At 41.5% G+C, this 26,544-nt stretch overlaps 1 protein-coding gene across 5 annotated transcripts in view; it reads right to left on the bottom strand.

The window, feature by feature from the left end:
• The window catches only part of RAPGEF4 (Rap guanine nucleotide exchange factor 4), a 272,690-nt gene that overhangs the window by 222,888 nt on the left and 23,258 nt on the right, over positions 1-26,544 (bottom strand). For 4 of the 5 annotated variants that reach the window (XM_072961173.1, XM_072961166.1, XM_072961165.1 and 1 more), the window contains 2 exons: positions 3,857-3,999; positions 690-778 (listed from right to left, as the gene is read on the bottom strand). In XM_072961173.1, coding sequence (XP_072817274.1) covers positions 690-778; positions 3,857-3,999 — 232 coding nt within the window. Of the gene's footprint in view, positions 1-689; positions 779-3,856; positions 4,000-26,544 lie in introns of those variants that run through there. The other variant, XM_072961167.1, reaches the window with a different exon arrangement.

Raw genomic sequence — 26,544 nt, 5'->3', positions numbered from 1 at the left:
TCTGGGTCCAATGTTAAAGTCACAAATATGCGGGGGGGGGGGGCAGGAAGAACCTGAGTTTCATCTGCTAGGATGCCAGGCTCCTAGGGGGTGACTAATGACGATAAAGGAAGCCAGTGCTGCGCTTGAGAAAAAAGAAGTATCATTGGCCCTCCCACACTTGACACGATGAAGCAGAGAAACCGTGAGAGAATTTCAGGGGACTGAATCGACCCCATATCCCCCGCTTCACGGGAGCTCCCAAAAGGCTGACGAGGAGATCACTTCAAGGACAAAGAAAAGTCAGGAAACCAGATGGAGGAGGATCTAAGCAGAACCTCAGAAGACTTGCTTCTCCTTCCCCTTTGCCCACCTTTCACCTTACACAGCAGCAGCTTCTCGCTGCCACGGACTTGTCTGCATCTTCCCAGTGGACAGCAAGCTCCTGGAGGGCAGCCCATGTGTTCCCACATTTTATGTTCCCACACCTGGCACCATACTCAAAGCACAGAAGGCATTCACATCATACTTCGTGAGTAACTTAATAAAGGAATTCCACGAATACTCACTGAACTCCTTACTAGGGAGAAGTGGAAAGGGGTTTGAAAAGGGAATTTTGATGGCATACAAGTCAGAGTGATAACATCTCTTTTAAAAATTATATTAATAATAAATCTTACTTGAAGGGAAAAAACAATAAGGCATCTTACCTGGTGACTGCTGGTCTCAGAAACTTTAACATCCAAAGACCCTGCCAGGACCGCATACCAGTTGGTTCCAATATCACCCTGGCGAAATACTGAAAAAGAAATGGTCATGTGAATAGACCAAATATAAGTTGGTTTCACTGCGTAACCTGATAGTTTCTCACTGGTTATTGTAAGCATCACGTGGACCTAGATAAGCCTTCCTCTCTCCACTCCCACCAGGACATGTCTTAATTTTCTCTCCCTCTTCTATCAGCAAAGCTATATCCTATCTATTCAGCATTCCATGAAGCAGAACTCTATTAAACAGAACACTTTCATGTTTACAGAGCAGTAATAAGGGATGATAACCCTAAATGTTATAAGATCCTTTGAATGCAAGAAGAACTGACTGGTGGTCTATGTAACTTACCTGAAATAAACTTCATTGTGTTGTGATTCTTGGAAAATTACTACTCTCGATGGGGTACATATTAACAAGATTATTCTACTCAACAAAACCAGATGACCACCCCAGTTTCAAAAATCTAGTTATAATAAAAGCAATATATTTTTTCTAGAATAAAATGTCTCCTTTTAGGCTAACCAATGAATGATTAGGAAAAAAAATCCGTTTTAGAAACTTTAACCATTGTATTGTCATTGTTCATTTTCTTATTTGTTTTATAAATTCATTGCTTTTAGGAATTAGGAGTTAACTACTCTTTGGAAATGATTCTCGTCAAAAATTTCTGAACTTAATTTTGCTTTACTTTTTTAATCTCAGAGAGAGACTATTTAGATATTTAGATAGAACCTTAGTTCCACACCCATGTTAAGATCAGTTGTTTGGAAAGTCATTCTGAAATACTGATTCAAAAGGCTCGTATAAGCCCAACTATGCTGTTAAATATCCTAATAACTAGATGGAGTCATTCTTTTTCTTTATGAACTTTGTTTTAAAGTCTATTTTGTCTGTTATGAATATTGTTACCCCCACTTTCTTGTCATGTCCATTTGCATGAAATATCTTTTCCCAACCCTTCACTTTCAGTCTATGTGTTCCTTCACCATGAAGTGGGTCTCTTGGGTCTCCTGTAGGCAGCATATCAGGGTGGGACCAATAATAACCCATAAAGAAAAAGAATATGAAGAAGAATATATATATATATATATATATATATATATATATATATATATATATATATATAACTGAATCACTATTCTGTACACCAGAAACGAAAACAACATTGTAAATCAACTATATTTCTATAAAAAAAATAAAATTTTATTAGCTGCATATTATTTCCTTATGTCATCAAAATAAATAAATAAATAAATAAATAAATAAATAAATAACTAGATGGAATGATCTGATATTTTAAAATTCTTTTCAGAGAGTCAGAAGTCAAGTGGCTCAATGAAAAAAATCACACAACAGCTCAGTGGGACAGCTGAGTTCTGGCAAGGCTAGTGCTCACTGCATCCGGGGAAGCTTCCAGGAGCCATAATTAAAGATGACAAGCTTCTCGAAACTCTGTGACTAAGACCTGCTGTGGAAAGGCAAGAACAACAATGGCGTCCTACCAAGTGCGATGAGAAGCTTAAGACGGGGGACTGATGAGTTTATAGCTGGCCTTTCCAGTAACTGCTATTCTGAGCCTCTGTAAGTGACTTATTTTAGAGCTAGAGCTTTGCCTTTCATGAACTTCTTGGCTCCAAAACACATTATCATTTGCCAATCAAATTCACCTTAAATATCATCAAAGACTCATTTTGAAAATGGCCTTAAGAAATAGAAAGCAGAGTCTCATCTCCAAAAGAACGAAGTTCCCACTATTAATAAGAATAAAAAATACTGATTTGAAAACAACATGTATGGATGATTTTCTTCTTAGAAGTGTGACGGTGTTTTTGCACATGTGCATGTGGGAAAATATCTTGAAGGACACACAGAAAATGGTAATGGCAATCTCTGGATTTGGGAATTGGAGGTGACTTTTATTTTGTCTTTGAAATTTTCTGCAACGATGTTGTTACAGACCTCGTTGGTTTCCCACTCAGAATCATGTCCTCCTTTCCTCCTATTTAACTGAACATGGATTTTATACAAGTTCCCACCCTCCTCCACAGGACCAAATGCTCAGAGTATAGCTCCACTGGGGTAACCATGATTGGTCTAAATCAGTCATGGTGATACAATGATTTTTGCCAGCGACTGGGTTAGATGTGGGCACATGATGCATTGAAACAAAACCTGGCCAGTGAAACACTACAGGGAGTCTGCTGGGGGACTTCTGAAAAACAGACAAGAAACATTCCTCAGTAGGAACGTTCTGTATCAGCACACATGCCTTCAACTGCCTTAGCTAGCTGTCTGAGAACCATTTGGGACAAATCTGAGGACAAAAGCCAACATCAGGGGATGCAGAGCAAAAACGAATAAACCAACAAAAAAGATGGGAGGAACCTGGGACCTTAATAATGTCACAGAGTCACGCAGTCAGCCAACCCTGAAGATATCCTACCTCAGGACTGCCTACTCATGAGTAACTGATTTTCCCTCCTTGTACGAGTAATTGATTATTCAAGCCAGTTGGATGGAAGTTTTCTGCTACTGCAGCATAAGGCATCCCAACAGATGGAAAAGCACTACTTTTTAATGCGCAAATACTTTTTAAAAAAATGCAGCTGTCACCCTATCATTTTACTCTCTGCCCCTTAGTCACATCTGGAATAGATGTTATCACTGAGGTTAACTCAAAACATTACTGATTTATTATACAGTAAATCAGCTATGCTTTAATTTTAAAAATTATTATTATTAGTTAAGAGATCTTTTCTCTTTACTTAATATCCTACTGGCTCACATATTTCTTGAGTTAGAGAAGAGAGTTATATATTAGAATTTCTATGGATATTGCTGAACATATAAATCAGTACATCCTTCCAGCTCCACCTGGAAAGGAGGCTGCCCTGGAAGAACCACTTATGTGCTGTGAAGAAAGGTGTTAAGAAAATGCCTACATGGAACTGAATAAACAAAGGAGAGAGAAATGTCAACCCAATACTTCGGTTGAACCTCAGCTATTTGGCACATAGATACCCCATATGCTATCCATCCCCATACGGTAACCACAAATGAGCCCAAACTATACATGAAAACACGCCACTGGAGTTGCATTTCTTACATGTTATTCCTTTTTCCAGATTCTCATAATAACCGCATAAACAAATCTGATGAAGGAGGTTTGGGTGAAATTTCTCAAAGGCTTTAACTTCTTTCAGCTGTGTGAAGATTATATCCACATCTTCACTGGATCGTTCCAATGGTCTGGAAAGGGGAGAAAAGGCACAAAAAGCTGTATCAGGACTTCCGTGAGTCAACATGCATTATTCTAACTGTATTCAAATTTATGCAAACATCCCTATTCCAAGTCTTACTGCAAATATTTACCCCTCTATAACCATTATAAATAATTCCCGGACTTTGTCATCCATTCACCTTAAATCATGACTACTGCAAATGGTGTGATATATAATAAGAAATATAAAATAATAAGAAATTGTTCACTGTTCCTTGCACAGAGCTCCTTAAACTCTTGTCATTTCTTACATGAGAGTCATAGGGGCATCTTTTGTTATAATATTTGGTCTTTTGTCCTCAGTTCCTGAAATGCTTAAGGGCCATAAAATTGAAATAGGTGTCAAGGCACCACAGCTGAGTTTACATCGATGAGGTGACTTCTGGAAAACCCCTGTGTAACCTAAGGATGGGAGCTGGTTGCCAGGAGAACCAATCATGTGATCAGAGGGTTGGAACTTTCAGCCCCACCCCCTGACATGGGGGCCAAGGGGCTGGAGATTGAGTTCAATCACCAGTGGCCAATCCGCTTCAACAAGCATGGCTCAGTAATGAAGCGTCCATAAAAATCCTTGAACTACGGAGGTTTGAGAGCTTCAGGGTTGGTGAACAGTCAGAAATGTGGGGAGCGTGGCACTGGGAGAGGGTGTGGAAGCTCCGTGCTCCTTCCCATACTGTGCCTATACATCTGTCTGTCTGGCTGATCCTGAGCCATATCCTTTTATAATAAATCTAGTAAGTAATTGTTTTCCTGAGTCCTGCAAACAGCTCAAGCTAATTCATCAAACCCAAAGAGGGGTTTGTGGAAACCTCTGATTTATAGCCAGGCGGTCAGAAGCACAGGTAACAACTTGGACTTGAGACTGGCATTTGAAGTGCATGTTTTGGGGGGAGGGAAAGGCAGGAGAGGCAGTCTTGTGGGACTGAGCCCTCAACTTATGGGATCTGATGCTGTCTCCAGGTAGACAGTGTCAGAGTTGAGTTGAATTGCAGGACACCCAGCTGGTATCACAGAATTGCTCTAAGTGTGGAAAACCCACACATCTGGTATCAGAAGTGTTGGATGTATGGTAGTAGTGTGAGGGCAAAGGAAGCACGGGAAGAGGAGTTTTTCCTTTACAGATGGCTATGCTTACTGAAAATTGGGGTCACAAACACAAATGCCTAAGAGGGGCCTATCAAGTAAAGTAAATGAGTGAAAAGAGCCAAACAGAAGGAGAAAAAAATCTCTTCTATACAAAAACAATGGTAAAAGCAAAGACAAATTGGAACTGATATTCTGCCTCTGTGTTGGCAATACTATAGGGAATGGTGGGGACTGCAGAAGTGGGACTGCCCACAGGGAGCAGACCTTATTGGCTATTTTCCTTATCACTGGTTTTCTGTGGAAACATGGGCCCAGGTGTTGTCCTATCTTTCAGTTGTTCAAGAACAGATATCTAGACATTTGTTCATATTTTTAAATAGAAAATAACACTTTTATCTGATTAAAAATTGACACATACTCATTGCACAAAATTTTGGAAAATTTAAAAAGCACACAAAATAAAAGTCATCCATTATTCTATTCTGCATAACCACTAATAACATTTCTGTGCTTTTTAAAATATATATATTGTGTTCACATTTCTTAAACGTTGAGTGGGCCACACAAGAAACATCTATGGACATGATCCAACTTGTTGACCATTCTGTACTCTGTGAATGAAGATGAGCCAAAGAACTAAACAAAATGAGACAGTTTTACAGATGATATAAACTGTTTTCTTTCTTTCCTTGAGCAGTTTTCCAAGTCTGTCCTTTCAATAGGCTTTGTAGGATCACATGACATTCTTTGATAGATATTTCACAATATACAGAAAATACCCCACCTCGTTAAGTGCCCAAGAACATTCTGGGATCAGAGGAAATGAGCCGGATGAGGATGTGACTGAGTGTGACAGATAATTCTCACCAAACCCCTAGGTGCTCCCCGACATTTACCAGCTGTGTTGGAGCCATGTTCTGGTCAGTGGACTGTGAACAAAACTAGCCGGTATTACTTCTGAGGTGTAACTGTTAGGAGCCGGTGGCTGGGGTGTCTTCCATCTCCTCCTCAGCCACAGCTTTGCAGTGTGTTATGGGTTATTGTAGCCCTAATACCCGGGACCCATGAGTGTGAACTTATTTGGAAACAGAGTCTCTGCAGATGTAATCAAGTTAAGATGAGGTCATACTGGATCCGAGTGCGCCACAATCCAAGGACTGGTGTCCTTATGAGAAGAAGGAAATTTAGAAGCAGACACGCAGGGAAGATGGCCATGTAGAGGTGGAGGCAGAGACTGGAGTGGTGCACCTCTAGGCCAGGAAACACCAAAGACTGCTGGCAACCACCGGAAGCTAGGAAGAGACAAGGAAGGACCCTCCCTTAGAGGCTGAAGTAGAACATGGCCTTGATGACATCTTGATTTGGGGCTTCTGGCCTCCAGAATCAAAAGAGAATACATTTCTATGGTTTTAACACACCTAGTTTGTGGTCTCTTGTTTCAGCGACCCTAGGAAGCTAACACAGAAGGTGTGTGGTTCAGACGCTACAGCCACAACATGAGGACCTTGTGTAAGTGACAAGCGAAGTTGCACTGAGTGAAGCTCTGAGATTTTGGGTGGGGTTGGGGGTGTTGTTACCACAGCATCACCTAAACTAACAGAGAGGTCAGGACTGGATGCGCCAGGGTCCAAGGGACTTGGCACATTGCCAGAGGAAGCCATGAGAGATGAACATTTTTGGAGGACATGAGCAGATGATCTGTCACTAAGGGGGTGACCTAAGACACAAGCTTTCAGGAGTTGTTTTGAGAGGCTCTCCACCTGCCCCCATCACACTTTCAGGCCCAAGATAACTAGATTCAAAGCATATGCCTACAGCCTTGGTGAGCTTCCCGATTTACCTTTACTGAAAGGGCATGGATTCTGCTTCCTAGAGAATCGCTGATGCCTTAGTGCCCCGTTTATGAGATGCCCCAATGCCTTAGCGCCCCATTTATGAGATGACCAAGCGTCTGGAAGAGCTGGGAGCCCTGCAGGCTTTCCCAGGGAGGGACAGCACATGGGCAGCAGCACCTCTCTCCACCCCTCATTCGTTTGGAAGGGCCTTACCAACTCCCCACCAGAAGCCATGTTCTCGAGGTTAAGGGGCTTTGAAACAGATGCTAGAATTCCGGCAGGGGGCACACCACTTTCAGCGAGTCTCTGAGTGTGGGGTGGGGGGAGATTTCACAAGCAGTGAGGGTGGCAGTGGCTGGCCGAGCCTCCCTGGATGAGGAGCGGGGCCGGCGGGGCACGGCTCCTGGGAAGCGGTGCAGGCAGCAGCAGGCTCACACCCAGCCCTGGCCAGCAGCCCCGCCAACCCCAGGGCCGGGGGTAGGTCACAAGGACCAGATGAGCTGGATGTTGGCTGGACATTGATATGTGGGTTCTACCTAGTTACACAGGAAAGGAGATCAAGATTAGAACCCATCTTCCATCGCGAAGGAAACGAGCACCCCGTCTTGCTTGTTCTCCCAGACCATGACCCATATTAGGAAGGCTGACCAGGGCAGCTTAGCAACCTTTTTGGCCCAGCACTCCCCAGAAGAAACTGGACTACAGAAGAAACGGAAAGCAGCAGAAGAAAAACTTCCATACTTCCATACAGTCCAAAAGAACTTCAAGATTCCCAGCCAGACTGTGTGAGGCCAAGTGACAAAAGACACTTGGAAAGACAGAGTTAATCTGAGATAACCAGGACGAGTGTGAAACCCCTCTTCCTGATGTTTCCTTTGGGTACCCCCAAATTAGGCCCTAATAATGCCTCCTGTTGTTAAAACATTTAAGCCTCAGAAACTACAAAAAGTAATGTTTCATCGGCCCTTCGTGGAGTGGAGGAAATTCCACGCACCTATTACCGGACATCTTTGCCAGCTCACCTCTGAGATCTACCCCAGGTGATGATCCTTCGGTTGCCCCCTTCTCTGGTGAACACATCATGTCCTAATGTCACCTATATTCTCATCTCTGTAGACAGAGGTTATGCCTGGTGCATGCCTCATTGACAAGCAAGTCAAACATACGATACTAACCCAGAGAAAAGAAACGCCCAAGCTCCCATTTCTCACTTGAATGGGAGGGATCAAGAATCCAGTGCGCTTTCAAGATGTAAGAGCCACGATCTGTGCAACTGTATTTGGCTTGTTTTGCACTAATTTCATTTCAATGTGGGTAAATGAAACCATGTTAATATATTTGGTTGTATTCACTTTGTGCCCTTCCAGAAATGTGTACAAACCATGCCTTCTTGTCCTTCATAGATCCCATGGTACTCAGTAGAGGGCCAAGCATGCAAGAAGTCCTCGGGTGCAACGTGCTACAGAGGGAGACCTCAAACTGAACTCACCTTCTCTCCCACATCTGCGACCGCACCTGCACACCTGCGTGGGGCAGGGCAGGCTCATTCTCTCTCACCACATCCAGGTAATTGTACCGACTCAGCATCTCTCCACTCCAGCCCTCCTCCTAACCCCTCCTACCGCAGCCTCCCTTGAGGGTGAATGCAGGGCACACATATCAGAATGGGAAGCAGAACGTCACGGCAGCCCTTGCCCAGGAGGCTGGAGAGCTTGGGCTCCGTCTCACAGTCAGCAGAAGCGTTTTAAGCAGGGTGGTGGCATGGCTGGATGTGTGTTTTGGAAAGATCACCTTGACTGTAAGCAAAGGCAGGTGGGAGAGGGCACAGACCAGCAGCCAAGAGACCAGTCAGGAAGCTCTTGCAGTATTTCAAAACGATGATGCAGGTTTCTCCAATTCTAGCACACTCTAGGCTCCTTCCACTCCCTCAATACCTGCGTCCAGCTGGTCCCCTAAGTAAACATTCCAAGTTCAGAGAAGTTATTTTCCTTAGCCTAGCCTCTGACACCCACGGCCAGGCCCCACTGTTTAAATCACTTTAAAAAAAAAAATTCAAGTTTAAGGCCTGTTCAAATAAGAATAGAATGATCATTTACAAAAGAAGGCCCTGTAGTAGGCAGGATGCTAGGCTGATCCCCAATGACCCACCCTTGTATAACCCCTCGAGTGGGGGCAGCAGCTCTAATTTATTTTCAGTCACCAGAATACGGCATAAATGTAGAGATATCACTCCCATGCTATGTCATGACACAAAGCAAAGGGGAAAAGATTTTGTGGGTATAATTAAGAACCCTAATCAGCTGGCTTTAAGTTAATCTAAAGGGAAATTTTTTCCACGTGGGCCTGACCTAATCAAGCAAGTCCTCTAAAAGAGAGGGAAAAAAGAGGGAGGCTCTTTTGCTGGCCTCGAAGAAGGGAGCTGCCGTGTGGCAAGAAATGCATGAGGCCCCTGGCTGACAGCCAGTGAGAAAACAGGGACCCCAGTCCTACAACTATAAGGAACTGAATTCTACCAACAACCAAGTGAGCTCAGAAAAGGTCCCCAAGTCCAGATAGGGACACAGCCTGGTCAGCACCTTGATTTCAGCCTCAAGACGCAGCAGAGGACGCAGACAAGCATGCCCACGCTCCTGCCGCATAGAAACAGCAAGGCAATAAAGGCATGATGTTCTGGGCCACTGGGTTGCCGTGATTTGTTACACAGCAATAGAAAGCTAACACAGACGTGAAGTGTCTTCACACGCTGGCTTATTTCCTTATGACAAGCTTAGGGTTCACTGCCTTCATGGAGCTTTTCCTTACAATGTTCTCATTCTTCTCTGAAGTCCAATTGACAACATTCTTCATTTTGGCATAATATCTCCCTATTTTATTATTTCACATGTCATGCACGTAAGTTTTATCATTTTTCTATTCATTCATTGATGAATACTATTTGGGTCTTGTTTCATAAAAACCACTGAATTGCTGTTTTCCAACTTTCTTTTCTTTCCTTCTCATAGTTCTTCAGCTCTTCTAGGATGAGTTTCACTATCATTGAAAACTTTCTAAATCAGACAGCAAGGTCAGGCAGAGAGGTTAACCCATCTGAGTTAGCAAAAGACACAAACTAAAAATATTTTGATAAAATAAAGTTCTTTTAAGTACTATATAAATTGTCATGGTAAATAATGCCTATTGGCAGTACCCAAAAAGATTATGTTACTAGAATGTGTTTATGAGCTTGAAAGGAGTGGTTTTAACACTGATTTATAACCTTTTATCACATCAACCTTTCAAATTAATGGCATTCAAATACATAAGACTTAACTTTGCAATATGAATTATCAAAATGTATGGAATTTTAAATAAATCTCCACCAAATGCATCCTTTCATGAGGGCACATTCATTTTATTTATCCATTCAGTAAACTGTATTGCTTTCCTACCTGCATTAGATGCCTTTTCTGGAAGGACAGAGGCGAGCAAGCACCAACCCTACCCCGCAGGAGCTCAGAGTCCAGTGGGGAAGGGAGCCATGTAACCAAAATTAGAACACTGTATGGTAAGAACCGTAATGGGGGCACCCACAACATGCTAGGCTGTACCTTGTTTTATCACCCAAACAAGCAAGCATGGAAACTACCAAAGTCAGGTGTACGAAGGAGGGCAAATGCTCTGGATTCCAGGTGCTGCTCACATGCATTATACAGTGTAGAAATTATGCTCTTAAATCTTAATTCAGCCAATTTGGGATTATCTAGGGACTAATTAACCAGTTTCTGTACTAGTCAGAGCACAAAACAATAACACACAGGCATTTGTGGGGTGAAATGTACATTAGCCATAAAATCAGCAAAACATCTCCCTTTAGATGACTCCTGTGTCTGTCTGTATGATAATATTTGCAAACTCTCTGCCACGAGGATGACCAGCCCCCCATCAATCTGCTGAGTAAGTCCCTGGGTGCTACTTTCCGCAGAAGCTCTGGGGGACCTCTGGGGACAGTGGATTCCAACACCCAGCAGTCAGACCTGAGCAGGTGCAGGAAGGGAGGGGAGGCAAAATCGCTCTCTGCCCAGCTGCCTTCCCAAAGTCATGAACAGGAGGCTTAGCCAAGAAATGGACAGCAGTAACAGGCTGTAATAGCGCTGGCATCTTGCAGGAATGTATGTAATGCTTAATTTCCTCAACTACTTCACTTGTATTCTTTTTTAATTTACAGATGTCTTTTGAAGATGAGTAAATATATTTCAGTACATTGGGTGTAATGCTAAACAAATACATTTGCATTAAAATGACTTTGCAGTTTGTTTTGACTCGTATTGTAACAGACAGTGACTCAGAGTTATGAAGAGCTAGTCCCACTCCTAATGAGCTATTAGATCCGAAATAATATATGGGAGCATTATAAATTATAAAAGGCTACAGAAGTTCTTCTTATTAAGAGTACCATTATCTTCATCATCATCATTAGCTAAAAAGACTTTTAAAAGAAGTATCTGATGAAAGCAATGAAGAAAGTGCTTAAAATACATATAATAGAATTCTCTTGAATTTTTGAATGTTTACAGATGGGTGTACATGTATATTCTTCTCTCTCTATTATATCAACAGTAAGATCTCAAACACTATGTACTTGATAATCTCAGCCTTTTTGTAATACTATTAACTTTTCAAAGGGCTTTGAAATGTTAATCATCACAGCCCCTTTAGATGAAGCAGGTATTCTGAACCCTATCTTAGCAGCAAAAACATTTTACACAGAGGCTAGGTGAGTATTAGTATGCTAAAATCATGTGTACTTATAATGCCAGTGATGACATGGATATATCAAAAGTCTTTGAAACTCAAGATGTTTACCACTTATCATGTTATCATTTTAATTATATGATTATTAACCATGTAGAATACTGAAGTGTTGACTCTTTGCTAATTACAAGTTTTCCCAACAACATCAACAAAATTCAGAAAGAAGGTGTTGAAAATGCATTTTTTTTTTGATCTGCAAATGTTTACTGAGTATCTGTACGAGAGAATAAAGCACTCCGGTGACACAGGGACCACAGTTCTTGCACCGAGGAAGTTAAAACTGAGTTAGGGAGAACTGTGAATGTACAGCAATTATCAAGGGGAAATGTGGTAAGAAACACAATTAAAATATGGAAGAAGAAAATATGAATTCAGAAGAACAGACATCACTTATGGATGAAAGTTTTACAAAGAGTTCATGAAGGCACTCTTGTAAACTCTTCCTACAATCGGTTCTTTATTCTTTCTCTTTTTACATCTACAGCTCCACCATTGTTTCATCATTTACTCCTAAAAATGGGACGTATCACCAGGGCTCCTCTCCCTGGAGACCTGCTTTACTGACTCCCCTCCCAGAGTTTCTTAACCATCAACCCCCAAACACACACACACACACACACACACACACACAGATACATACGTGCACACCCATACGTACAGAGATATATACAGATACATACACACATACGTACAAACACACACATACACACTGATAAAGATTCTCTGTTCACCATATTTTAGGCAGACTCCTGTACCTTTTCCTAGACCGATCTGTGCACTTCCTTGTAAAATACAGTTTTGGCAAGAATCCTACTAAAAAGTCAGTTTAACCAGAACCCCCCACCCTTGATATCTGACAACCCTGAATATCTGATTGGGTTTCTCATCCTCCACCATCACTCAGATGGTAGCCGGTCACCCTTGTCTTCAGCAAGAACATTGTCAAGTCAGTTTAGCAGAATCCCCGTGACCCCTGAAGTTTCCTCTTAGTAATCTTCCATCCACTGACACCACCCCCCTACACACACACATCCCCTGCTTCTTGGCTGTAAATTCCCACCTGTCCATGCTGTTCATCTCTTTCCCACTGTAAAACCTATGGTAGTGGTCCCTACACCTGTCTCAACGGTTCTGAATCAAGTCTGTTCACTATCTTGAACAAGTACTGGTGAATATTTTTTTCTTTAAACACGCACACGCACACGCACACGCACACGCACACTTGAGCACATCCCTCCACTCAACCAACTGCCAAAGTTCTCTTTTGGCCCTTGATTCTGCCCGTGTTCAGGGTGACTTTCAGAAAAATATCCCCTGAATGGATCCGGAGACACCAGGTGCAACTGGAGCTCTTTATCCTCACAGCTGAGCCTGGCTGTCAGAAGCACACCACGACCTCTGTGACCCTTTCAGAATACGGCCCGCACAGCTGCCACCAGGGAGCAGAAGATGTTAAGTCTGCAAATCCCTGGCCTAATGCCTCCCTATTTAGAAAGCATGCCTGCCTGCTTTTGTCTCTATAAAAGAGTGAAGAGAAAACAGCCCCCCAGAGTCCCAAATGGGATAAGTGGGTTCCGACAGGAGGTCACCACCATTTTGGCCCTGAGCAGAGCAACAGGAGGGGTCAGAATACCTCCACCTCCCTTTGGCAGACAACCAGTCTGTTGTCTGTCCCAGCGAGAGAGAGAGATGCCAGCTCTGGGGCCCAGGGCTATTTGGATGGTTGAAAAAGCCTGCCTTCAGGCCGCTGGCAGGAGCAGCCTTGCTATTATCTAAATAATGCTGACCCTGCATTTGTTGGCATAAGAGAGAGAGGGAAACCTTTTGACCAGGCTCAGTGTGCTACAATTTGTCTTATTACAAATACAAAATCAAAGTCCAGCTTTGCCCAATTTTAACAGACTCTTTTCAAAAAATCTTCTCTGACTGTACATGAACATCTAAACTCAGTGCAGTATCATCAGACTGGGCACAAACCTCTCCACGGCACATGGCAGCCAAAGGTCCTGACCCCAGCCAAACTGGATGCTGACTGAACCCCAAGCAGCGCATGAAGTAGAACGCTCTCATCATTTCCCCTAGGTAACATGCTTGCCCTATTAGCATTAAGTTAAAAAAAAATTTCTTTTGGCTCTTTAAACTTTTAGAATGACTTCTGGGATGACTCAGATAACTGATGCTTCTTTAAAAATGCTTTGCAGGTAAGTTTGAAATGATGGCTTTTTTTTTTCATGTAATTTGCACTATGGTATGCAGACGCTCTCAAAAATCATTCCACAGTACTTAGTGCTACATTCAGATGTGAGATGACTCTGTTCAAAAAAATTGCCACCGCTACAACTAAATATTTGAAGAGCCCTTAAGACCCTTGGGTTGTGAGAATTAGAGAACAGGAAATGGGACTCTCTTGAGTCAGATCTTTTTGATCATCTTTTCTTAGCACTCCCAATTCTGGGGCAACAAGAAGGAGACCCCTTGAAGGAGAAACAAAGGGAGGAAAAAGGATGGCTGAGTATGGGGGAGACGAAGGGAGGACACTGCTTTATTCTCAATCTTTTATCCATTCAAACCCGCCTGAGGCACTGGATACACACCCACGAGCAGGGGCAGAGGGAAACACATTTTGAGCAGGGAGTTTTGAAAATGTCTTCCTCTCCCTGGATCAGCTGGTTGAAAATCGCCGGCTTTCAAAGAGAAGTGGGTATGCTACAATGATGACGACGGTGGGTCATCAGTCCCCGTGCCCCACCCCAGTCACCTACTTCCTTTAGAACCTCCTCTCCTGGTCTCCTCTTACTCTCATGTCTCCAGACACACAGGTGTCTCTGCTGCCCCACCTGAGAGCCTCATTATAGCTCCTCCTTCTGCCAGGGATGCTCTTTACTGAGACATCTGTAATTGCCCCCTTCACCCACTGCAAGTCTGAGCCCAAACTCTCTTCTCAGCCAAGCCTCTCCTGACCACCTGACTTAAAATCCTAGTCCTCTCAGTAGAACCTAACCCACTTTTACCCAGAATTCTTCAACACTTTCTAACGTAATATTTACAATAACAGATACTTTACTATTTATTTTGATGATTGCCTCCACTAGAATGTAAGCTCCATGAAAGCAGGGATTTTTTTCTGTTTGGATTGCTGCTGTATCTGCAATCCCTTGAACAGTAGGTGCCCAATGAACATTGTTGAAAGAATAAATGTACTTGTGTGCCTTCTGTATTTGTACATGTGAATGTATTATTATTATTAAAAGTGAATAACATTTCAAAGAAAATTGTATTACCATCTGGTTAAGAAACTACCTGCAAAAATTTCACTCTTCTCAACCACACTTAACAATTGGAGTAATAATGAATCAGACTTTCAGTGTTCTCAGTGAAAGAAGCACAAAGAATCATTTCATTAAAAAAAAAGAACAGCTTATCTATACAACAAGATTTCTCATAGGATCCATTTATATTTCCCTTCAGGTGAGCCCATGCTAATTTTCATGACTAATTGGATTAACCTAAATATTCAAAAATGGGATATTACTCCGATTTTTCTGAAGGTAAAAACCGTGTGGGAAATGGAAATAACGTAGTTCTAAAGCTATATCCCAGAAACAAAGAGGGAAAAGTACCATTTTTTGAAGATATGCACTCAAATAAATCCATTAAACCAGGCCCATACTGAAAATGATCCTAAACTAGAATATAGATAAAGCACTAACAACTACAATGGAGTTCATTATTCCTGTGTTGAGACAATCAAGCTGTTCTTGTGGTGACTAATCTCTCCTGCCCTGTAATACTTGTAGTGGATTTAAGTATATTTAAATTGGGAGGAGGTAGGCCTGAATTTTACCTTAATTGATAAATAGATAGTATGTAGACACACTGGGTGAAGACAGGTCTCTAGATTTGTGATGATTATGGAAGCCTGAGTGTTCAGTGCTCATAAGGAAGTAGAACTCAGGCAGGAGCACAAAATAACAAGAGTCCCAGGGCTTCTAGCAGAGAACCCAAGAGAGGACAGAAAAAGAACTTAGCCAGTCAAGATAGGCATCATTTTGACCTAAACCAAAGGTTTGCAACTAGAATTTATTTCATCAACTCATCAACCTCCTACTGAACCACACATATTAGCCAACAGTCAAAGAAGGCCTTATAGATGTCTTTGATTCACTAACAAAATCATCTCTACATCTGATGCTACAGATTAATCACTTAAGCAATATGTAGAATGGCAATTTATATTTTTTTAATGTAAGGAGTTTTTTATTTATTAAAAAAATCTATTGCTTCAATATCAAATGAAGAGAACTACTCCTGTTATGATGGAGTAACTGGTGTCTCAGTAAACAATGTAAAAGTTGAACAAAATACACGAAGCAACTGCTCTCAGACACTGGATAACACGAACTATTATTCCAAAAAGAAGGGAAACACAAGAGGTGATCCACACATTAGCCTTGATACTTTGCCTGGAGACACTTTCTGGAACTCAGACAGGGAGGGGGAGCCCACGTAGTGCATGGCGGTCTCATGGGGCTGTTGGGGCAGCAATGAGGATTCAGGGATGCTGAAGTGGCTGAAATCTGCAGTGAAGTGAACCAGAGAGAAGGAAACTGCTTATAGAAAGGGTTCCAAAATTTAGCATAAGAGTCTTTTTGACTCATTAGCTGCAAGTGTGCAGGCTAATACTCACGGAGAAGACTGGCAGGCAACAGCTCCAGGGGAGTAGAAGCTGAATGGAGATTCTGGAGATCACACAGTGGTGAGAGATAAAGCAGCCCTGAGCAGCCAGAGAAGACAGACCTCACTGATCATCCTGGACATTCAACTGAGACTCAAAAAAAGACCATTCTAGCCCCAAACTTAGAACTACCCTAGCAAGGCTTAAAAATAAAACTCAATAGAAACAATCAAATTAGTAAGTTTACTGCCTATGAAAATAGAAGCTGACATGCTTTAAATAAAGTAACTTCAGACTCTCAATATCAGAGGATCATAATGTCTAGCATACAATCAGAAATTACCACATATGTGAGGAAACAGGAAAATGCACCTCATAATCGGGAAACGTCCATGGAAACAGACACAAAGATGGTAGAGATGTTGAAAATACCAAACAAGGACTTTAAAACAGCTATTAAAAATATGTTTAAAGACTTAGAAGAGAAGATTAACATGAGGAGAGAAGAGCTAGGAATATCAGGAGATAAACAGATAAGGTCAAAAGAGAAGCAAATGAAAATTTTAAAAATGAAAAATACAAAATACGAAAAGAAAACAATTCATTGGATGAACTTAAGAGTAGATTGGGCACTGCAGAAAAACAAATCAGTGAACTTTAAGAGAGACAACAGAAATTATTCAAAACAGAAGCATGGAAAGAAAAAAGCATAAAAAAATAATGAACAGAAACTCAGTGGCCTGTGGGATAGTAACAAGACTTTAATATACTTGTAATTGAAGTCTCAAAAGAAAGATAGAGAAAATGGGAAAGAAAAATAAATATTCGAAGAAAGAATGGCTAAAAATTTTCCAATTAAAATGGCAGTACATACCTCCACAGAGTCTAAAATGTTATGAAACAAAATTTCCACTTTATGAGCACGGTGTATTGAAAGATGGCCACAAACGCTACGTCATTATCTCCATCAAAAAGTTAGACTTATTTCCCCTCCTCATGAATCTAGACTGATAGACCAATAGAATGTGGTGGAAATGACACTAGGTCACCTCTGCAAGCACCACCACTAACAAGCTGTGCTACCTTCAGCAAGTTGCTTAACCTCGCTGGGCCTTGGTTTCCTCATATCCAAAAAGGGAGCTATGGGGTTAAATTATCTCTGAGGTTTTGTCCATCTTTAGAAGAGTCTATGTTCTAAGAAGAGTTATATACATTTAGACAATAATAGGTAAAAATAAATTCAGGTACTATGTCCAAGTGCTGCCCTATAATTACTTTGTAGTTCAGAATCAAAATATCTTAACTAAAATGAGGCTGGGCTTTCCAGGTCTACTGCTAAGTCAAAGTACTCTCAGGAGTTTGCTAGGAATGACGTTTTCTGTACAGTATAGCCGCTATGACCCATAAACTAACGATTATGTAGTAAAGGGTCCTCTTAGCTGAAGTTATTAGTAAACCAAAGATTACGTAGGGCATGGTAGGGTGCATTTCTGACACATAAGTCAAATTCTCCTTTCACAGTGCTCAGGCTTTAATAGTGAGTCAAGTGTTAAATAAATCTACAGTTGGGTAGCAGAGAAAATATTGAATATAATTTTTTGATAAATTTTTGCTAGACTCAAACTTTTAATCATATCCACCAAGTCTAAGACATCTCATTTCCATAGTTTCAACACCACAAATGCCAGGGAAAACAGATGCCTTGAATTTCATTCTTTTTGGAAACCGCTTTTGGTAGCCCTTCAGAGTGTAAAATGGCAGGAGCAGTCCTCACCAACACAAATTTCCAGCATGCCTCACTGCAGAAAATGAAACGCCCCAGGCAGCAACACGACTTGTGCCAAGGACATATGGCAAGGATTAGGATTAGTTAGGGATGAAGATTCAATTTGACAGTCTTTCTTTTTGCTGTTAGTCATTTTTTTGTTGTTGTTTTCAAAGTGATCAGAATTAATAGTCCAGGCCAGGTGAACTGGTATCTAGAATGCTGATTTAATAAAAAGAAAACCAGCCTTGCATATAATTTCAGGCAAGGTTTGAGTTATTGCAGCCAGCAGTTATGACTACTCAGGCAACAAGATGCCTAGAGACAGAGTTCCCAAAGGGCCAGAGGCTGGCCAATGCCAATATCAGAAAGGGGCCTTGTTACAGTTGTATATGGTCCATTTAGTAACAGGATTTTGGGACTCCCCATCTATGCCAAAGACACAGCTCTAGTTTGAGAGATAACAGACTTCCCAAGAGACGGAAGCTTGTCCAGCTCTTCTAGTCCTCCTTTGAGGAATAGGGAGCCAATCCTCAGGAACAGCAAGAATCAGATGCTCACCCCAATCCCAGCCCCAAGTCTCTGAGCAAGTGCAACAGGAAGTACTTTTGTCCTACAGCTTTTCTTCACCAAGCAGAGATAAAGGGCATCAGAATTCTGAATTTGTCTCTAACCCTTTTCATTCAACAAGTCAAAACAAGTCTGTTGCGTGTCAAACAAGTGCCAAGTACAATGAAAAGTTTTCTGAGAGTTACAGGAAGAATAAGACTTTGATTCTGCCCTAAAACAACTTCTGACCTCTAAGGGGTCTAAGACCTCTACCTGGATGATGACAATGCAAGGCTAAATGCAGTCATAGGGATGTATCTGAAGGTACACAGAGGTCGATATGAAGGCTCCTGGGGGTTCAGAGACAAGAGTCAGTAGAGAAGTCTTCACAGAAGACTTTTTTCTTCCAATTGTCAGCTTTCCATAGCATTTTAGCTCATATTTGAGCTGGGTCATGGAGAGTGGGCAGAAATTGTATAAGCACAAACAGAAGGTTTCCAGGCAACAAGATGATAAAGCATGAGCAAGGGCATGAAGGTAAGAAATTATAGGCGAAGAGCATCCAACAGATCCAATGATTTGAAGTTCCAAAGATTTCTTAAAAAGGGAAACTGAGAAGTAAGGTTGGAACCCCACAAGGGCAAGGTTAGAATGCCAGCCAGTGAGGGTATAGACTTGATTCTGCTAAGCATGGGGGACCAGCAGAGATTTTAAAGAGACTGAAAAAATTCAGAGCCATCATTTTGGAAAATGAGTCTTCCAGCAGGGACTGAACCAGAGGAGAAAGGGACAAAGGTAATTAGGACAGAGCTTTCGGGCTCCATATATCATGTTCATTCAGGTGTGACAATAACCATAACTCTCTTCTCCTCTCTCCCCAGTGCCCATTTAGAGGTAATGTGACACTAAGTCTGGTCTTTCCTGGGACAGTCATGGCTTATACCTATAGTCCCAGTGAAATTATTAATAAAGCCCCCATTCACTCTCAAAACTCCTGGCTTGGACAGTATGCAATACATGCCCCTTACTTAGATAACCTTCCTCACCCCACCTCTCTGCAGGTGCTTCCTAGATATCAGAGATGCAAAGCCAGTTTGTACACTCCCTGAACGGTGATTATATGGTCAGTCTGTCTGCTTCCCCATGTCACTGGGTAATTCCCATTCCTCTGGTTCTAGAGCCCCTGTAGCCGTGTTCCCAGCTCCAGGACAGCAGGGACAGAGCAGGATGCAGCTCCAATTGAAAAGGTGCTGGTGTTGGAGAGTGGAGGTTGGGAAGGCAGGAGAGGCACAGGGAGAGGACGCAGGGACACTCAACGCTGGGGCAAGGAGAGATGGAGAACAAGGCAGGGCCCTCCAGCTGTTGATGAGTAAGAGTCTGGACTTTGTCTTTTCTCATCTGCAAGTGTCAGTGGGTGTGTGAAGATGATGAAAGGGTACACTGAATAAAGAAAACTAAACATGTAACTTGACTTCTTGAAAGTAATCCTAATTATAGTCGTTTGTATGAACATCATATGAACCATTTGTCCCTAATTACAATGCTGTCCAAGAACAAATATGTAAATCATGAAAGGTGCTAGATCATTTTTATTGTAGTTTTATTTAATTAAAATAGTAAATTCTCTATATGTGTTTATGATTATGGTTTGTTACTCATGTGGCATGATTGCTTGCTTACAATATTGATTCCCTCTAACATTAATATGTCATCTTGTACAGTGAAAAGTCTGGATTTTTCAGGTACCCATGAACTTATATGAGAAAGAAAATACCAAGCCAACAGGAATCTTTAAAGACCAATGTAACTGTGCAAAAAGTAGCACCGCATTTCTGGGTGGGCCAAGATTACTAAATGAAATGGAGAACAGTCCAGCCATTCCGATGGAAGTCAACCTGAGGACTTTAACCCAAGAAAGAGATCAAGACATGGCTACTGACATTTCCTGGAAGACTTGGGTGCTGAGCAGATTAAGAAAGCAGGTCCTTGCCATTCCCTACTAGTAATCCTGGGTATAGAACACCACCAGTACAAGTGAATAAGGAACACAAAATGTTTGATAAGAAAATAAACTTGACTCTTCCCCCAGACTACGGGCAACTTGAGCACAGGGACCACATATGACTAGCACAGTGCCTGACACACAGTAGGTGCTTGGTTATTCACTTATTCATTCAACAAACTTATTAAGTATTTAATGAGTTATTAATTCATTAAATCCATTTTGTAATGAATTTTAAAATAAACTTTTACTCTATTTTAAATGTTTATTTTTACTCTCTGAATTCAAATCTCTCTGCATTAAGGTCCAAGTTTCAACAATCATTACTTTCTACTGGATGGACAGCTGTTTATTTTTCCTTGAGAAACAGACATTTTTCTTCATGGATTAACTGTAAAAAATTACTTAACCCTCACTGAAGGCTACTCGGTGGTTTACAATTACAATTAACAACCGTATCTACCTTACCTCATTGTCAGGTGTTCCTGCTTACTTACTTGGAGGTGCGTGTAAATTAACATTTTAAAAATCACATTAAAAATGTTTTTAAATAACATTTATGAGAGTTTATCCTCTCTTAATTACCAAAATGCATTTGGGAAAAATATTGGGGGAAAAATCACCGATGATTATAATGTCAAATGACCTCAATCCACTGTGTATCTTTCCAATCTTTAGCAAGCTAGCTAGCTAAAATCTAAAACCTGTTTTATTTTTTTTAATTGTACCAAACTACATGTATTATTTTGTAACAACTGAATGTTTTACAGCCTAGAACAGTGCCTTTCAACCTTTTTTAAAATTCATGGCCCTCATAGAAAATTACCGAGGTAAACTGACACATCCCCCCAAGCCACCTGCTGAAGCTTGGGCCGCCCCAAAGGCTGTGGGGGTCAGTCGTTGAGATGTGACAAGACTGCACTTCTCTTGGGAAGTTCTGGCCTAGAGAACTGGTTCTGTAGGTGTGACTGCTAAGGAACCAACAGGGTGTGGGGGACTCCCTAAATCCATGGGGACAATAGATGTTAATATTCTTCAACTTAACATTCACCCAGTGCTTACTGCATGTCACCATGTCATTATGCTGTGGACACAACATGAAGAGAATGTATTCCATCTCCTCAAACTGTACATTCAAACAAGAAAGACCTCTAGTAAACAACCATAATACAACCTTGCATGCACTATGTTTTGGGAAATAACAGCAAAAATAACAGCTGGAATTTATTGTGTTCTTATTAGGGTCCAATCGATGTACTTGCTTTATATATACTAACTCATGTAATCCTCCCAACGGTCTTCAGGTAGGTAGTATGACCTGCAGATGGGGAAACTGAGCTTGGAAGTGTTCAGTAACCTTCCCCCAATCTCAGTCGGCGGGAGTAGCCCGGAACTGGAAACTGGTCCTTGGACAGCACTCTCACCCACTGTATTTTCTTTATTTCTTTTTTTTAACTTAAAAAAATTTTTTTTTATTTTTGAGGGAGGTAATTAGGTTTATTTATTTACTTATTTTAATGGAGGTACTGGGGATTGAACCCAGGACCTTCTGCATGCTAAGCACATGCTCTGCCACTGAGCTATACCTTCCCCCCTTTACCCACCATATTTTCAATCAGGGCCATCCAGAGCTGTGTGACTGCCCCCGGCTGGCTGATAGCTGGGAGACACTTCACACTTTCTCTGACTACTGGGTCAGTGTTTACTTAGCAGAGAGGCTGAGCACAGTTTGAAGAAAGGCAGAAGAGGACCATCCAGCGACAGCCCTCAGCTGCTACTCCTCTGTTCGCACAAGTAGCTCAGCCCTGGCCTAGATTTGCACACCCCGCTCAACAAACAAACAGAAGTGGTTGTGCATACACACAACACCAACAGTGCCAACAAAAGCCAAGCTTACAGTCAATTCATGTCACCCTCTTTGAATGGGAGTTAAACTGTCTGTGGTCAGTCGTAAGGACCTTAGTAATCTACTCTCCGAGCACCTTGTTAAAGTGGCTCTCCATCCCTAACCAGCATTCTTTCTGTAAAGAGTGTGATAAGCCTGGAGTTAACCATATTCTGCAAATACAAATACAGAACACCCACTTATATTTGAATTTAGTGTCTGTATATCCTATTGCAATAATCAGGACAAACTTCCATTTAAAAATCTGTTGTCCTTTATCTGAAATTCACATGTCACTGGATGTCCTGTACTTTACCTGGAAAACGTAGGTAAGCCTATTTTCTCCATCCCTTATTTCTGTTGCTGCGTGAGAACCTCTTATAGATCGGTGCCCCAAAACAGTTGCTGTAAAATCTCACAGCTTAGCCCAGCTCCGGATCTACCTGCTCCCCAGTATAGAGACTTGTCCTACACTGACACACAGGAAATGGAAACGGTGATCCCAAGCTCCCTCACTGTGCCCCTCACTGCTCCACTTGCGCTTTTCCTGACGGCATTCAGCACCCTGGTGGCCTTTCGCATGAGAATGCAAAGAGAGCTGCAGGATAAAGGGGATGCTTCAACTCGGAGTATCAGTTTTACAGAAAGATACTGGAGAAGAAAAACAAAAAAATTCGAAACCGCAGAACTCATCACATGAATATGTAGTAGATTTCTATTTTCCACCTTGGCCAATGTCAAGTTTTTTCACGAAACCCAGCAGGCCATAAATATTTTTATATGCAGCAAACATACTGCACATTTGGTATTTTAAAGTTAGACGGGAATCCCCGGCGTCAGCGCTGCGGCAGAAACAGGGAGCCGCGTCCTTGGCGAGGACTGACTACGCTAACGTCACCAGCTCGTACAGCTGGCACCCTTCCGCCCGAGGATTCACGCCAGGAAGTGTGATTTCTTGATGAATCCATAGAAGCTTTGTTTTCCTCTTTTAGCTGCAAAAAAAAAAAAAAACCTAAAGGCTCCCACAAATTAGTGCAGTTTCCTACCGGAATTGCTCAAAAATGTGGTAAGTCAAATATTTCGTTTATAAATGCAAGACTCTAAGTAGTTCTATCTTCCTTTTAGTGAGTGTCCCTATATCATAATTCCAATCAAAACTAAGAGTTTTAAAGGTGATAGATGCATTTTCCTTCTTTACGTTTTAAAATGGCAATGCGCTTTTTTGGTAGGAATGACAGTCTGTTGGTGCATTCACTGTTTCAATGACCTTCAGCTGCCTGACTTTAATAGCTTCCAAGACTTTACCTAGTAGAGATTTGGACCTGTCTGTGCACACACAGTGCAAACATTTTGTCCTAGTCAATAAAAATTCATGCATCAAAACAACATGAATCACTGAAAGCTGTGGCACCTTGTGTCACCCTGTAAGCTTTCCACGGTGAACTCAACAGTGAAGATGCTGACAGGTCCAGACCACAGTTATTTGGCGCTACGCACAAAAGCAGATCTCAAAAGCACAGGATGTATGCATATGTTTATTTCAGAGAGAGCTTTTATCTTTCTGGAGATACAAATGTCCCCAAACCTTTTTGTATGTTGGGTGGGAAAAGCCCGAGTTACAACTACACAAAACTACGACTCTTATAATATACAAAAGCCAATTATGCACATTTTGAAGGAAAGTTGCCAGAATTTTTGCTGCTAAAAACAGGAGACCTGGCTACGCGCAGGACAATCAAAACCAAAACCAAACAGAAAATGCAGAAATTGCTTGTAGCTTTCCTTGAGGATGGTTTCAGGATTGTCTTGGAAGGGGAAACTCACAGGATAGAAGAAAATGTGGTAAAAACACTGCCCAATAGCTATGTCCAAACCTCTTTTTAGCCAAAAAAAAGAGGTAGACAAGCTGAAAAGATGCTTTTATAAAACAACTCCATCAAACAACAAATTGTGCTATGCTCAAAAAGCATGGCTGAACTGGCTTAAAGAAGGTAACATGATTCTTCATCAAGCAGTTGGATAAAGCAGAAACATAAATGATTTCCCCCCGATACTTACAATGGTACAGACTAAACATATATTCACATGGACACTGACTGAGGGTTAAACATAACTACATGAACAAACAAATTAAACTTGGTTGTGAATTTTCAACAACATACATCTTAACGGGAGACAATAGGACTATCAGGAAGCCTGAGGGTCAGCAAGCGGGGCTGGAGGTTCAGGCTTGGGAGCCATCAGGAGACACGTATCAGTTGAATCCATGAGGGAGATGAAATCGTTCAGAGAGAGAAAACTGCCTGATAAAAAAAAAACAAGCTGAAAATGGAACCCCCACGGAACGATTTTTTTTTTTTGCTTTCTCAGAAAACAAAGACAAGTGATCATGTTGCCAACTTCCTTGTTTTTAAAGTTTTAAATGCCTTAGAATTAAATGAGCATAGACATGAAAGATGCAAGAATTCTTAAAATTTTATCTCAGTCAGCTATCAATGAATTTCAAAGATAAACTGGGGAAAAGAGAAAGAGAACGCAACAATCAGTGACATGAAGTTTGAAACACTAAGAAAGAAAACGACAAAAAAAAAAAAAAAAGGAACATTCGCCTAGGCACTACAACAAAGACAGGGAATGAGTTAGTACTGACTAGGGAAGAGGAGGAAGAAACAAACGGAAGCTGAGGGTGGAGGGGTCGGCAGGGATGAATCATCACCAAGTTGAGGGCTACAGAGGTAATGTAATCCAAGGACCTAAAAATGTGACCTGGTTTTAGCAGTAACTAGCTCACAGGTAACCTGTGCCAGAGCAGCTTCTCTGGAAAAATGGGAAAAGTGTGGGTTCTCTGATGTACGTATTTTATTTTTGCACTTCTCTACAGGATAGTTGTCTGTTATTTTTTTTTACATGAATGTTCATCGTAGTTTCATTTGTATCAACCAAAACCTGGAAATAATCCAAATGTCCATCAACAGATATTTGGATAAACCAATTCTGTTACATCCATGGAGTACTACCCAGAAATGAAAAAATATGAGCTATTGATATACACAGTAACACTGGCAAGTCTCAAAACAATTATGCTAAGTGAAAAGATCTGTCCATAAAAGACTGCTTATTGAATGATCCCACTTGTGTAAATCTCTAGAAAATGCAAACTAATCTGTAGTGACAGAAGCAAATCAGTTGTTGCTTAGGGATAAGAGGGCGTGGGGAGGGGCTGGAGGCAGAGAAGATGAAGGGGCGTGGGAGAATTTAGGGGTGATGGATTTCTTCACTATTTTGCTTGTGGTGATGGTTTCACAAGTGTCTATGTAAGGTGCAACATACCCAATTTTCAAATTTGGATATGTATACATTATTGTAGGGACTTCTACCTCAATAAAGCAAATTTTGATAAGCATATAAATAAAATGAAAGTGAGAATTCAGTTCCTCAATTGATCTAAAAATATTATAGGATATAACAAATTTGCAAAATATCTTGTTTAATTAGACATGATAAGCCCACTACAGGGGGACAAGAACTCTAATTCACATGGGGCGCTGGAAACCAACATAGCTTTCAGATCACAGTGCAGGAAAATACCACCTTCTGCAAGTCTGGCTACAGCCGGGGTTCAGAACTGACAGCTCCTCATGTCCTCCCCTTAGGCTCACAACCCAGAAACCAAGGCCTGAAGAAACAGGGTAAGTCTCTTACCAATGTGCAGATTCCTGGCAAACACCCACCGCCCGTTCAGCCATCTCTCCCAGCTACCTTCTGATGTTGGCAGCCAGAACTGAAGAGAAGGGAACCCAGTCCACAAGCAGCAGAGCAGAATATCTCTGCTGGACAGACCCACATCTGACACTCCTCAGGTCATGAGAAAAAATGAGGAAGTCACTGGCCACGGCCAAACTAAGATTCACATGCACATAGACCTT

The sequence above is a fragment of the Vicugna pacos genome, chromosome 5 (genome assembly GCF_048564905.1).
Source record: "Vicugna pacos chromosome 5, VicPac4, whole genome shotgun sequence".
Classification (NCBI taxonomy): Eukaryota; Metazoa; Chordata; class Mammalia; order Artiodactyla; family Camelidae; genus Vicugna; species Vicugna pacos.
This window is presented reverse-complemented; position numbering and strand designations above follow the sequence as displayed.